Source organism: Botryllus schlosseri, chromosome 6 (assembly GCF_051294905.1).
Source record: "Botryllus schlosseri isolate E-star chromosome 6, Bs_hap1, whole genome shotgun sequence".
NCBI lineage: Eukaryota > Metazoa > Chordata > Ascidiacea > Stolidobranchia > Styelidae > Botryllus > Botryllus schlosseri.
In genome coordinates, this window is record NC_137241.1 from 18,306,257 (window position 1) to 18,320,844 (window position 14,588).

Genomic DNA, 14,588 nt, shown 5'->3' on the forward strand with positions numbered 1-14,588 from the left:
ACTTTTGGCAATATACCAGGATCCGGAAGATTAATCTCTTAGCTCACAGTGCTTACTGTACTAACAATCTTTTTATATCAAATATGTCCAGTCCATGTTCACATTCAAGTCGAAATACTGAATGAATACTAATCAACCAATCGTCAGAATATATTTTTATTTTTCATTTGCCCAACACACACACACACACACAATGTGATGTACAAGACACACAATGCGATGTAATGAACAGATAGGCGAGGGGTGGTGCCGACCGACCAACCAACCAGTTAGGGTCTCTTGAACTGGCATCCACCTCGACCTAGTGGCTAGTGCCCGATGTCGATGTCACTATAGATTACTAACCTACGTAGGTTAGTAATCTATAATGTCACAGTCTTCTTCGATATTCGTAATCTAAGGTTATTCTTTCCTCGTCGGTCCTTTTTAAAAGCTATTTATTGCTCTTTTTGTCGCCGTAAGACACGGCCCACGAGTTTCCCGGACCACAACCTGAAATGTTGATTTTGCCTTCCGTTACATGCCACCTCCACTGTTCCACTTGCTACGTCTTCATTGTTCTTGCTTTGATGCATATTTTTGCTGTGCACACTGTGTATTGTATAACCAGTACTATGCTCGGATGTTTACTGCTGATTTTCCATGACTTTTACCTTATGTAATTTTTATGTTCATATAACTCCGCTGGGTGGCGACTGAATCTAAGACCTTCCGGTCCCCCATCGTCTCCCATCCCAATCCATACCAATAGACAATTACGTGACCTTTGACACGAACCAATCAGGTTGCAGCAGGATGTAAACCAGTGCTCTTCAACCTTTTTCGACGTGGTACACCCTTTTAAGGTTTGCTCAAAACTCGTACACCCCTGTTCATTAGGGGTCTTCAAACATGACTATTTTTCTCAAATCGTACTGGCTACTTGATAAAATTGTTAGGTTACCTAACTTAAGCCTACACACCAAATTTGGTTCAATTCCAACTAGTAGCCGCCTTGCTACGGGAGAGGAAAGTTTCTATTTACTATACAAAAATAAATAACGAAAAATTTGAAATTTTTCTGTTCACCCCATGAAAGTATTAGGTTGTCTATAAAAACTATGTTCTTCAAATTTGGTTCAATTCCGACCAGTAGAAGCGGAGGTATTGCCGTCAAAAAAAATGGATTTGAATAAAATAGGATTTGGTCACAGAGTCTATTCGCAGCCAGTTAGGCAGCCCGCCACGCAAATTTAGGCTTACAATATTTTGGAAATCTAAAAAGAGAACACTTCTTCAGAAATTTGAGACTTGCAAAACCGGAGAAGAATTCTAAAAAACCGGTGAATTTTTCCCACTTGGTGATCAATTGACTAAAACAAAAGGTCATCTTTCCGCTCAGAGCTCAAAATATCGTTTTTCTCTCCGCATTGCTAGGTGGATGACTAAAAAAAGGTCAACTTTTCACTCAGAGCTAAAATCACAGTTTTTCACTCCGAAATACCCGCCGGAGCGTCACTTCCGTGCTGATTTACGGCATATCAATTTGCTCTAAATCTGACCTAAATTTTCAAAAAAGAGGACAAAATCTCAAAAAAAGAAGACAAAAGGGCGTCCTCCGAGGACACTTTCAAAAAAGTCAAAAAAGAGGACAAATCCTCTTAAAAGAGGACGTATGGTAACCCTACGCAAATTGGAATTTATTTCGTGTCAGAGCAAAAACAGCATGATATAACGAACGATAATCAACCTAAATGTAACAGTATTGGGGGGAGAGTAGGTAAAGCTACTGCTGCAGAAGCGGTAATTCAGATCAGCGATGATAGCAGGCGCATCAGGCCTGCCACACACCACACACAGTCGATAGTAGCACATGGGCTGCAAGAGATGTCAGTAACCTCAGATCGTATGCCGCTATACACAGTCTATTGTCGCTAATTTACATCACTTATAACAAAATACTAGATTGCAAATATATGGCGAAAGATTGGACATATACAATCGGCATTTTAAAACAAACGGGTTTCGATTTCAATATGGAAGCTGTTTCGACCCTGGCTAGCTACGTCACTTCATTTATGTGCATTGCGGTATTTATTAGCGTCGGGTAGGAAGCACGGATTCAAAAAGTCTGAGCTATCGCGGCGGTTTCCTCACAAATCAATAAAATACAAATGACTAGCTGAACACATGTTTGTTAACTGCATACTTTACAACACCAAACGGAACCATTGGTCTATTGCCGACGGCTAAATGAATAGAAGAAATATTTGCTTATGACATCACAATCAAGCGGTGTTTACAGTATTACACTTGAGATAACATTGTACCATATTGCTCGATAACCTGTGCGTCAACCTGTCTGTACTGACCTATAAACCGGCATTTGTGATAGCTAGCCATCGGCTCATTGTTACTCGGATCTGGTACACCCCTGTACACCCCATCCGAGTGGTACACCCTTTTCGAATTCTGGTACACCCTAGGGTGTACGACCACCCCGGTTGAAGAGCACTGATGTAAACAAAGAACCAGGCCGGGCAAGCTTACTATGATCGCTTATGGAAAAAGGTTGAAAAATGAAGGTTTTTCGCAAAATTACATTGAATTGGGAATAGCTGGCCTTGGTGAACGGTAATAACGTAGAGCTAGTATGTATTTGCAGTGTTCTAACCTACAATAAACATGAATGGTGGCAAGCACTCATCAGCATGGTATGTCCAAATGAATGGATTTCTGACAACTTTTCCGATGAAGCAACTATTGCTGCATTATCCTTAGTCGTATACTATAGGATTGTCGTACCGAATAGCCATAGATTAATCTTGAGTCAGGATATGTGGGCTTGGTGTTATATGCGTTCTATTTATGGAATCGTATATAGTACAGTCTACATCATTATCTAGCAAATAACTGTTGCACTGAACACTTGTCTGCATATTCAATGATCATATTAATATGATATATGTTAGGCAACATGATCCGTTCCCAGCTGAAATCGTCATTTTTTGTTCTAGCTCATTTATTGAGTCAATCAGGACAAATGCCGGATAACCACTATGCTAATAGCCTGTGTAAGTTGGAGATCGCTACCCAGACCGTTCCTGGTGTGCGCTTGTACCTTTCCCAGAGCCAATAACATGCATTGAAGAATGTAAAATCTGGATAAAGGCATGTGGACTTCCTTGTAGTCATCTGAATTCTCATTTTATTATTAAAATGACACATCTATTATTGTACCAAAAATATTGAATCGTGACATAATTTTGATGAAACAATTCTGTGTTTCAAAATGAGTCCAATCTGAAATGCAGTCACACTTGATGCCGCAATCGACTTGGTGTGTCTCGTTTTATTCCACTCCAGTTTTGTTGCTTGATGGTGTGTAATGGATTGAAATTGTTGAGAGCAATATATTCAATAATGATATGAATAGTTGATATTGGTAGCGGTGATACGTTGCATGAGTCGAACGAGTATGCCTTGATAGGTGCCTGCACAGCAGTGTTGCTCTGTAAAATAAACATATTATATATTTTGTGCAGGTTTGATGGATATCTTTTATGAAGCTGCAGAAAGAGGAAGTCGATGGATAAAACGCAAGAAAATCAAATTTCTGGAAGAAGTAGAAGCACAAAACAGGAAACTCGTCCAGGAAAATTACAAATTGAAGGGCAATTATTGCTAGTGAAGTTCAGTTCTCAGAGGAGCATCATAATGTCAAAAGATGCTGAGAAGCTGAAATTTTATGCTAGACTACATTAAATTCTTTCTGAATTGCCCGACTTATCCCACTGACGTCAAAGTTATAGTACTGCTGTAAGCATAGTATTAAACCATTGGGTCAACCGTATGTAACTGCTTCATTAAATTTCGATTTGGCCAGGTAGATATGTGGTTCTTAAAAAGGCAGCATTTGCATTCATTCATGATTTCTCAAAACTAGAATGATTATTGACTGTCAATAAATCACATACAACTTTGAAAGGATTGATGGATTGTGGTGCACTTACTTTTGTGCAGGAACTGTTCACAGGGATCATTTCAGATCGAAATATTAGTGAAATATGTGGATTCGACAAGAAATGTGAGAAAATGATGGAGTTCAGCTATGGTGAACCAGGAAATGCTATCATGACAGAAAAGGGATTCACCATTAGTTCTGAAATCAAGAAATTGAATCTAGATTTAAATATTCCTGCACGTGATTTGGCACACTGTCAAATGCCACAACAAGAAAGATGGCGAGACAACGTATTCATATTGAACAGCTGATCGGAAGAATCAAGTATAAAATTTTGTCTGGTGTCATACTATGCAGCATTGTGTATCAACTAACCAAATATGGACTAATTGCTTACTCTAATTCAAGATTGAAAATTACAAATGACTGACGCAACATATTCGGCAATTGTGCAAATTCAGTTCCATTGTGAATATCGTAATGCCTAATAGCATGCTACGGATCGTAATTGCGCGGTGCCATGGTCAATGTGTACTGCATGTCTATTCATACTATATTCCAGTAGTGTGCATTGAAGCTCATTTAGATGCCCAATTTGTTGAATGAACAATTCTCCAGGTGAAAATGTTCTAGGATTATTTGTGTTTGGTGTAATGTTAAAAAACTGAAGATACCAGATACACCAAAATCTACCTTGAGGCAGGAGTTGATCGGTTGCGAGTACGGTCGAGAGATTGCTTGTCAATCACGATCGAGCTCACTGATGCTGATGCTGATGCAAATCACAAGGTAGTCCTTGTAGCTTCAGGTGCTGTATTGTCTTAATCAATGCATATGCATGAGAGCATATATCAGAACCTAATGTGAAAATAAATCATGGTTACAATATCTATTGCAGGAGTCTTTGAAAAAATGTCTTTTTCCTCACTTACCCTGTCTTACAAGTGCAAGACGAATCGATAATGGATTTTCTGAGAACGTGTATTTCCATTGAGTGTGATATCTCACTTTTCCGCAAGTTGCGATAACATTGGCTGTTCACTAGAATATTGCTTCCACAAAGAGTGGATTGTCTCCTCAATCTTTGTACCTAAGTCGTGTACGTAGCGCTCCATGAAATACTTCGTAGCTTTCTCCGCGGTGTTAGAAGACGATGCTGTTACACTCAAATCCAGAAATTCGATGGAATCTTCATAGCTTTCAAGTTTCATATTCAATACACCAAAATTGTGATGTGTGGCAGCAGCTGTATTTTATAGCATATATTTCTGAACATGAGATATGCTTGAAAATTTCGCTCGAGACCGGGAGCCTATAAAATCGTCAAAATATGCATTACCACAATCCTATAGTATAGTATACAACGATCGTCGCTTAATCCGAAAAGTTGTCAAAAATCTATGCGTTTGGACACAGCACGCTGATGCGTACTTAACACCATTCATGTTCATCCTACACTAAAAGCTGCAACTACATATACTAGCTCTACGCTGTTACTATTCATTAAGGCCAGTCATCCCCAATTCAACGTAAATTTGCTTAAAACCTTCATTTTTCAACCTTTTTCCATAAGAGCTCATAGTAAGCTTGCCCGGCCTTGTTCTTTGTTTACATCCTGCTGCAACCTGATTGGTTCGTGTCAAAGGTCACGTAAGTGTCTATTTACATGTTGTGTTTGTTGGTGAGATGAATAAAAGCTTATACTGACTGACTGACTGTCCTTCCATTTTGTATTATATTCTTTTACTTATCATCCAGTGTGCATACGTTCACTTTACATAGCCTAGGCCCAGGTGGGTGTCTGATTTCAAAGACTATACTCCAAGTTGTTTCGACACCTTCCTATGGTTTCATTGTATCGCAGTCTTGTGCTGTATTGATCTGATAAAATTGTTGATAAACTGAAATGAATTATTATGCGCCCGTTCCCCTACATCAGATACAGACTTATGACTGAACGGTAGTTTGTTTTAATTACATTTACCATGCTGATTTGTGTTACGATATTCAATATGATAATGGTATCGATTTAAAGTCGGTCCCCATCTGACAATTCACTTCGAGGGCTGGTATAAACTACTGTTTTGAAAGCCAAAGCTTCTAAATGAATTTTTTGTCAAGCTTCCGACATGAAAGAAATTGGCCTTCCTGCCAGGGCTTCGGAGCCCGGAGCCGGAGCCGTGCATTTTTACCGGAGCTGGAGCTCTACATAAAATTCAGCCGGAGCCGGAGCTGGAGCCAGTTATTTGAGGGGTAGCTCCGGCTCCGACGTATTTCATAAGATCCTATTATATATGCAATAATCATATCTGCTGAGTTCACATAATTCAACAGCGGGCCTTCGCGAAATTAAGAATCTTTTCATCTTTGGCGCTACCTTTTTCGACTAACCATGTTCGTGGGGATTTAACAGCAGAGCAGTCATATGTTCAATGTTCAATTTTCATACATGAGTGCCGAACCTCGGTATGCGAAATATGCCTGTGTGTGAATATTGTGGGTATTCGGCATACGCGCAATTTCGTTTTTTCGTGTTAGTTCTTTAATCGGGCCGCGAAATTGGACAGTGTTATTGAGTATACAATTATGCATTCTAATTTGAATTCATTACTGCGCATCATCGTCATTCACTCCAGAAAGGATTTTCGAGCGTAAGTAGGGGATGGCAGAAGAGTTGCCCAAAACCCCATGGTATTTTATGTTGGAGACAAATTACTGATTTGATACGCGATTTCCAATGTCGTGACGCACAAGACCTAACGGTGATAGGCACCACTCTTTTTTATCTCACAATAAATAAATAAACGCGATTTCCAATTTGTAATCATCTGTTTCGTAAATTCATTCTTGATGTCGGCTAGATACTTGAGTATTCCCGGATTATCGCGCCCTGTGACTTGTAAATGTGCAATGTGCAGTGCATACTGCATAGTTCAATTCGTTATGGGCATGGCGCAATGCGCAGTGTTTAATTCGATTCGTTTCAACGGGAAAATATTATATTCCGATAAAATTGATCGAAACCGGATGGACTGTTAAAGAGTGCACCAATATCGAACGTCAAACCATTGGCCATTTGGTATACAAATCGAATTTCTATTGATCACGTCGTTATATCAGCCCATATTGCTTTTACTACAGTTACAGTTGAATAATAATCGCACATTTAAAGATTGAATTGAACTGTATGGCTTAATGTTAACAAGTACCGTGCCAGTATTAAAACGCCGCATCACAATTTGAATGATGTACAACAGCAATGGCACGGAGTAGCGTTCTAGTGCAACTATGCTGTTATCGACAATTGACAAGTATTCATTATGTCGCCACAAGCCGTCACCTATGTTTTCATGCATCCGATGTTACTGACGGCTGACAGACTCTGGATTTCTATAGATAACTACGCTACGGGTAAATTAGTAGTCTATATAGACCAGGGGTGGCCAACCTTTTCGGCTAAAGGGCCAAATGAAATTGACGAACGAGTGCGCTGCCCACTAGCCGCGTCAGGGGCGTAAAATTTTCAAAGGTAATATTATTATTACTTCAAAGTTAATATTATTATTACTTGGGTATATTGCGGGTCGACTGTATACCGCCCGCTGGGCTCAGTTTGCAAGGACAAGACTATTCGACATCTGGAAATATCGATATCGAAGATATCCGCTAATATATGACAATCATTTTGTGGCTACATTTCATCGTCGACGATATTTCTGCGAGCGCAAACGCGAAAAGACTTTCTCTCGTAATTGCGAATATAGTTAGACTCAATCGGCTAAATCAGGCGTTTTTTCATTTTCAGGTGGGGGTAGGCTAAAGTGTCGCGGCCAGACTAATCATATTTTTGGTCCGCCTTGCAAGTTCACAATCTGAGCAATTCAATTTCGATAATATAACAGGGAATTTCGATAATATAATGGGAAATTAGCTCGCGGGCTACTCAAAACCTTCTCGCGGGCCACATATGGCCCGCAGGCCGCGGGTTGCCCGCCCCCGATTTAGACAGACACCTTCGATAGCTTTCAGAACCGGAGCTGGAGCCGGAGCAGTGGTAATAATGCGGCTCCGGAGCTGGAGCCGGAGCTAATGTGTGATAGAAGAAAGCTCCGGAGCCGGAGCAATGCGAATTTGCGGCTGCTCCAAAGCCCTGCTTCCTGCTACCTTCTAATAGAAAGCATGGATTAATTTTCAAGGTGGATTTGGATATGAAATTTCTAATACTTTTCAATGGTCGTTTAACAAACTTCAGTCATTATGGGATTCGTACTCTGTCATAATACCAAGTTAGTTCTTGATTTGGATTTCAATCTCACATCCGGAACGGATTACTCCGAATATGTAGAAGTTAGTGCACCTACTCCATTACCGAACACCAGCTTTTCACGACTCTACAATACCACTCAGGCACTCAGGACTACCTATCAGTAATTTCAAGTCAGTCACATATACGGGCTTGTTCAATGTTCACTCAACTGACACTCTCATAAAAAGGTAGGCTTACAATCGAATTTTCATTCTGATCAAGGGGCAATCAATATATTTAAAGGATAGTAAAAACATTGATTTTGATTCCTTGCCATCACATCGTCAGAGCGACTCTACATCGTCCAGCACACTACTCCAGAGTGACGATATACTGGTCAGGTCAACCACTCAATCGCAGTTATCCTCACCACCACGAATAAATTTTCAATTTTGGTGACCACCAACTGCATACTTGAGACACCTCCAGCCCAAAGTATGACGAAGAATACCACTGATTTCATGCAGTTTTGTGAGTTGTTATTTTTTGAATCGTTTCCACTTCTTGCCGGATTGGTATTTGGGTCCCGATTTTCTTTTTTGTGTCTTCCTCCGATTTATATTTCCTTCCAAAGCACCTAGATCACCAAAATTAGTTATGGTATCGAGTTCAGAACGATTCATTGACTCGCGCTCCATATTCTTCTGCCGTTTGGTGAGATTGATTCTAGTTAGATTCGCTTCTTCGTAGTTTGTTCTCTCTTCTCGGTCCCTAATGACTTTCTTTCTCCCTGAGGAAACTTGGGATATTTCCATTGGCTGATCCGATGCCTCTTGCGCGAGTTCTCTTATTATGGACGACTTTTTCAGAGTTCGTTCTTTAGCTTGCTTCATCCGTCGATCATTGTCATCTTCTTCAAACTCGTAATGCATGGCCGCGATACGAGGAGGGACGTATTTTTCCTGTTTTGATTCTTCGTGTTCACTATCTGTCTGCGCTTCTTCTTCCTTTGTGTCCAGGTTTTCCAAGTCTGGCTTCAAAGATAACGGATTGTCGGGATTGTCATTCGTTTCCTGGAGCATCTTATCGACTTGATATTTAATCTTATGTTCTAGAGGTACAGTCTTTTCAAGCACGACACGGTCTTCTATGAGACGCCACCGTGCTTTACAATCTTCCGTTGCTTGACCTGCTAACTTCCTCCTTACTAATATCATCATATTTATCACATAATCCAGCATATAATGGTACTTGATGTCAAGCAATGATATTCCGTCTTCCGTTTCCAATTTACCGTTATCAATTTCAGTCACAATTTGTTCGAAATGCTGAAGAAGATTGCGACCTTCGGTAGTCATTCTGGAAAGATAATGTTTCAACTGTGGTAGGTCTTCTGCCACAACACTATCAGTGCTATCGAACGCCGTCATCTTGTTAAAACGATGATAATACAAGAGAATAACAAGAGGATTAGGAATGGTAGGCTGTCAAGGTAATCATGACCTGAAATGATACAAGATAATTTTGGTTATGCTCAACATTATCTCCATGACATGAAACGTGATATTGGCCCCTCCGGCACATGCATGCCACAGACAGCATGGTTCTGCTTTACTTTTTTGTTGTATTTGTAAATTGGTGAATCAGACGAACATTCTGATTCAATCAATATATTACTGTATACAAGGTCATTATTCTGAGTTTGCGAAAATGCGGTCACGGCAGTCACACAGGATCAAGAATATTTCGCCGAAATTTCATCAATCAGGATGATTGCAGACCACTACAGCAGTGTTTCTTATACTTCTCGACTTTTCGGCACCCTCTGAAAGGGATAAATAGTTCATGGCACCCACTTTTGAGGGCGAGCTCTAAACAACGGACCGCGGAACATGTGTACAATGGTTGCCAGTAAATTTGGTCCTCGGAGAATTTTGTATAAAAATGTATTACGAATTATTAATATGAATTAATTATATTATTATCGAGTGATTTGGAGGTCAGGGTATGTATAGATCACGCAGTCACGGCACGGGAGATAACGCGGATATTTACGAGGCCGAATTTACTTGGTAAATTCGGCCCTAGGATAATTTTGTATAAAAATGTATTACCAACTATTAATATGAATTAATTACATCATTATATTATTATCAAGTGATTTGGAGGTCAGGGAATGTGTAGATCACGCAGTCACGGCGCTCACATATCGACCACGCATGGTCTGCTCGTTATTGTAACTGTAGGTTGGGGGAGGGATATTAGGGTTGGGGGAGGGGGGACCTTAACCCCAACCCTAATCTTGGGATACCTTAACCCAACCCTAATATCTCCCCTCCCCAAACCCTAATTTCCCCCCTCCCAACCCTAATCTTGGGATAACTTAACCCTAAACCTAACCAACCCTAATCTTGGGATACATTAACTCCAACCCTAATATCCGTCCTACCCACCCACGGCACGTAAATCTTCCCTATCTGAGAATAATAGTTCGTATTAAATGCATTCATAATGCAAAATATATAAGGTCGAATTTACCGGCAACGGCGGCAACCGTAACCTAAACGGGCAACTTGCAGTACTACGGCGGAACTGCGGGCCGAGCAAGAAAGAGCGGAATAGAGACTAACATCGAAAAAGGAACGGTAAAATCGGGTACTAGGGCGAGGTGGATGCCACTTCAAGAGACCGCAACTGCAACCGCAACAGGTCTTTCGGCATTCTATCATCTTTTCATTCATTACCGGTACATCGCATTGTACATTGTGATTGAGTGTGTCTTGTTCGGATGAAGATATAATCTGACGAAGATATTACACAGTACCAGCACACTACAGTGTAGGAACTCGTTTCCTACTGCATAGTTAACTAACCGCACTCTTATTTGAATATGAGATGTGAGAACACCAGAAGAACACATCAACACTCAAATCTAATAAATAACCACAACAAAAGAACCACGCTCTCTGGCTTGGCTGGCACCCTTTAAGTGTGCCCGTCAGAGCGGTACGAATGTATCGGAATGCTAATATTAGAACGGTGGTATGCCACGTAATACATCTGCGAGTCGCGAGTTTTGGCTTTACAGCCGGCATTAGGTTTCATAATTACCGTAGCACCTGGTAGCACCATTCCATTAGTTGCTTGACCATTCGAGGCGCAGGGAAATTGCCGATTACCTCGACTTTGTCAGGGAGAGGCTTGATGCCGCTGGCTGAAACTCGATGGCCGAGGAAATCCAGTGTGGGCCGGCCTAATTGACATTTGGTGGGGTTTATCACCAGCCCATATCTTTGAAAACGGGATAATAATGCCCGTAAATCTGCTAACTGTTGTTATTGAGTTATTGATGTTGGCTCGCAATAGGACGTCGTCGAGATAAACAAATACGTTATATAGCGCAGTGGTTATTACGCAGAAAGAGTCTTTATTTTCATTCAACCAAAACACATACAAACAGACGGCAATGATGGTGTTACAGAAAATATGCACGCACACTTGCACAGTATTCGGTATTAGATAGGAATGATCGATGCGACCTTGAGGGTCAACTAGTCTGATACTGCTAAACACCCGCATCGAACAGGTACACTTGACTCTAACCGCGGCTCCCAGCTAGCCTTTTCGCGGCTCCCACTCACGTTTGAAAATCCCACAAAAATAATAAAAAATCAATTTATAACAAGAAAATTAAATTCATATTCAAAAATGACCATGGCTTGGAGTCTGGAGTTTATAATTAAGGGCAGAAACCAATTTATCTGCTGTCGAGTAGCGACTCTCTGCTCAGCAACGATTTCGCTACTCAACTCAACGCTTAAAAGTATACTCACACTCAAATGCGTTCGGATAGTCACTCAAATTTAAGGCAACTCACCAGCAGACTTCAATGTTTATATAGCTCAGTGGTCGCAACATATTTTCCAACGGTATCTGACTATAGATAACTAAAATACGGAGGTTAGATGCGCATCACGTGATTTACGGTCCAGTGATGCTACAGTCGCAGATTTGTTGTCGCTTCATAGCATGACACGGCAACGTAATTGCTAATCCCATAGATGACGACCCGAGCGCTGAAATTTATTAACGTTGATATTAGTCGAAAGCTACAGTCGCGCTGATTCTGATAATATACATTAAATTTTCGATTATGAATAAAATAGTATTTACGGTGACCAATTCTTTAATTATTTATTATAGTATTATAGTAAATACTATTTTCTTCAAATCCAATTTTTTCGACGGCAATAACTCCGCTTCCAGTGGTTGAAATTGAACCAAATTTGGTGAACAACCTAGACAACCTAACACTTTCATGGGGTAAACAAAAAATTTTCAAATCTTTTGTTATTTATTTTTATGTAATAAATAGAAACTTGCTTCTCCTGTAGCAACGCGGCTACTGGTTGGAATTGAACCAAATTTGATGTGTAGGCTTAAATTAGGTAACCTAACAATTTTATCAAGTAGCCGAGAGAGAAAAAGTCATTTTTGAAGACCCCTAATGAACATAGACCTGCCCGTGAACGATTTACTGGGGTATGCAATCGATCTGATAAATTGATGGATGGATCATATTCATGGTTCTAACAAAACTGTCAAACTATGGAAGTATGGAAAATAATTTCCATACCATATCATAGGCTACTTACATATTTCCATATTCCATACCGAAATTTCCTTCAATACCATACCATATACCATGCCATGGTAATAAGGACTTGAAAGGTTCAAATATATGTATCTTTGTGTGGTATCAAGTCAGATGATGCCAGTTTCACATCATCCAAAATAATTCTATATTTCTGGACCATGACTATTTCGTAGCGCTTGTTGGCGATTCAGACCTGGGCAAAGTGCGGCTCGCGGAGCTATTCTGTGCGGCCCGCGAAAGGTTGCTTGGAATATAAAACATGAAACCTGCTTTTGAATGTTGATGCGTGAACTAAAACCATCATAGACTATATAATCTGAACAAAAAATTCGTTTACTTTGAAGCCCGTTCATTAATAAGCTACGATTACATTGCCTACGTACCTAGTATGCGTGATCCAGATTCAAAATAAAGTCAATGTAGCAAAGTATGAGTAGAAAATAAAGTCACAAGAATCACTCTTTCCATATAGTTTATTTAGTTCAAACCTTCTTTGTTGTCATTGTCACATTACGCCTTATACGGTCTGTGTTTCAAATTGTTACGTGATACTTTTCCAAATCCCAAATTCGTAAAACAAGAAATTCAAAGAAGGTTTAGAGCGTTAAATATTAGTATACCGAGGCCAACCCGTCGTTCCAGTTTGAGCCGAGCAGGTTGACGAGATTAATGATTTAAATTAAAGTCGGTCTTATGACAAAAGAATGATAACAGTCAATCGGTCAAGCGAGGGTTAATTTTAGAAAAACTGCAAGCTTCGCTCAACATCAAGGCTATTTCCCCAAGCTGTACAGTGCACAGTGTACACTGCTCGGAAGGCAGCGACGAAGACAATAAGCTTTGTACTATCCCATATATATTTCAGTGCACTGGTTTTCAAAAACAAGGGGGGGGGCGTGAAAGTGTCTGAAGTGGGGCGGAGGCTGCAGTGAAACGAATTTTTTTTTCGCGCTCTGTGCGATTTACCTCCAGCTCATAGTTATTGCTCCGTGCATTGTCCGATTATGATATTTCAGAAAATTCTCTCGTCAACTGTAATAACCGTCCATGCAACCAAACTATCACATGGGATTGCTTGAATTCTGGTTGCTCTTTTTAATATTTTGCGATATCATGACAAGGGGAGAGCAAAATTTTTCTTAATCATAAAGAGGTCGTACCTATCAATGGTTGAAAACGCACTGTTTTAGTGTCCTAATAGAACAGACCTGTGCACAGTGCAGCCCGCGGAGCTATTCTGTGCGGCTCGCGAGAAGATTATTGGAATTCAAAACATAAAACCTGCTTTTTGAATGTTGATGCGTGGACTAAAACCATAGGCTGTATCAACTGGACAGGAAATACGTTTACTTCGAAGTTTGTTAATTAATACGCCACGATTACGCTGCCTACAGGGTTGCATTTAAAACAAAAATCAATTTAAAACAAACATGTTCCAAACAAGGCCCTAATTTAAATCATGTTTTTTTTATATTTTTTAAGCCATGTCGTCACGAATATTCAATTTTGACGTCATAATGGATTGACATTGACAATTGAAAATATAGGGTAAATATATCTTCTTTGACGAAATATCTGTAATATTAATGTTGAACCGACTATTTTGAGGGTTCCAACCATATCGCTATACGTCGGCTAATATCGGGTTGTAATTGTCCGTAGGCTCATACAACATGTTTTTTTGAAAGTATTTACACAATTATGGCATAATTTTACAACTTGAAAACACACTATTTTTTTTA

At 40.0% G+C, this 14,588-nt stretch overlaps 1 protein-coding gene and 2 long non-coding RNA genes across 3 annotated transcripts; 1 reads left to right on the forward strand and 2 right to left on the reverse strand.

The window, feature by feature from the left end:
• The first annotated feature begins 800 nt into the window (after nt 1–800).
• Nucleotides 801–3,973, forward strand: LOC145441323 (uncharacterized). The gene is made up of 2 exons (XR_013915800.1): nt 801–2,613; nt 3,525–3,973. It is a non-coding gene; the product is annotated as an uncharacterized LOC145441323 (long non-coding RNA).
• On the reverse strand, nt 3,095–5,288 carry LOC145441322 (uncharacterized). The gene is made up of 3 exons (XR_013915799.1): nt 4,876–5,288; nt 4,637–4,801; nt 3,095–3,491 (listed from the first exon to the last, which is right to left on the reverse strand). It is a non-coding gene; the product is annotated as an uncharacterized LOC145441322 (long non-coding RNA).
• Nucleotides 5,289–8,438: 3,150 nt separating this feature from the next.
• LOC145441324 (neuroguidin-like) lies at nt 8,439–10,110 on the reverse strand. Its single transcript, XM_080319157.1, has one exon. The coding sequence runs from the start codon at nt 9,617–9,619 to the stop codon at nt 8,729–8,731; it is 891 nt and encodes a 296-aa protein (XP_080175283.1). The 5' UTR covers nt 9,620–10,110; the 3' UTR covers nt 8,439–8,728.
• Between the last annotated feature and the right edge of the window lie 4,478 nt (nt 10,111–14,588).

Coding starts and splice junctions, on each gene's coding strand:
- LOC145441324 (XM_080319157.1), bottom strand. CDS start 9,619: ATGACGGCGTTCGATAGCACTGATAGTGTTGTGGCAGAAGACCTACCA.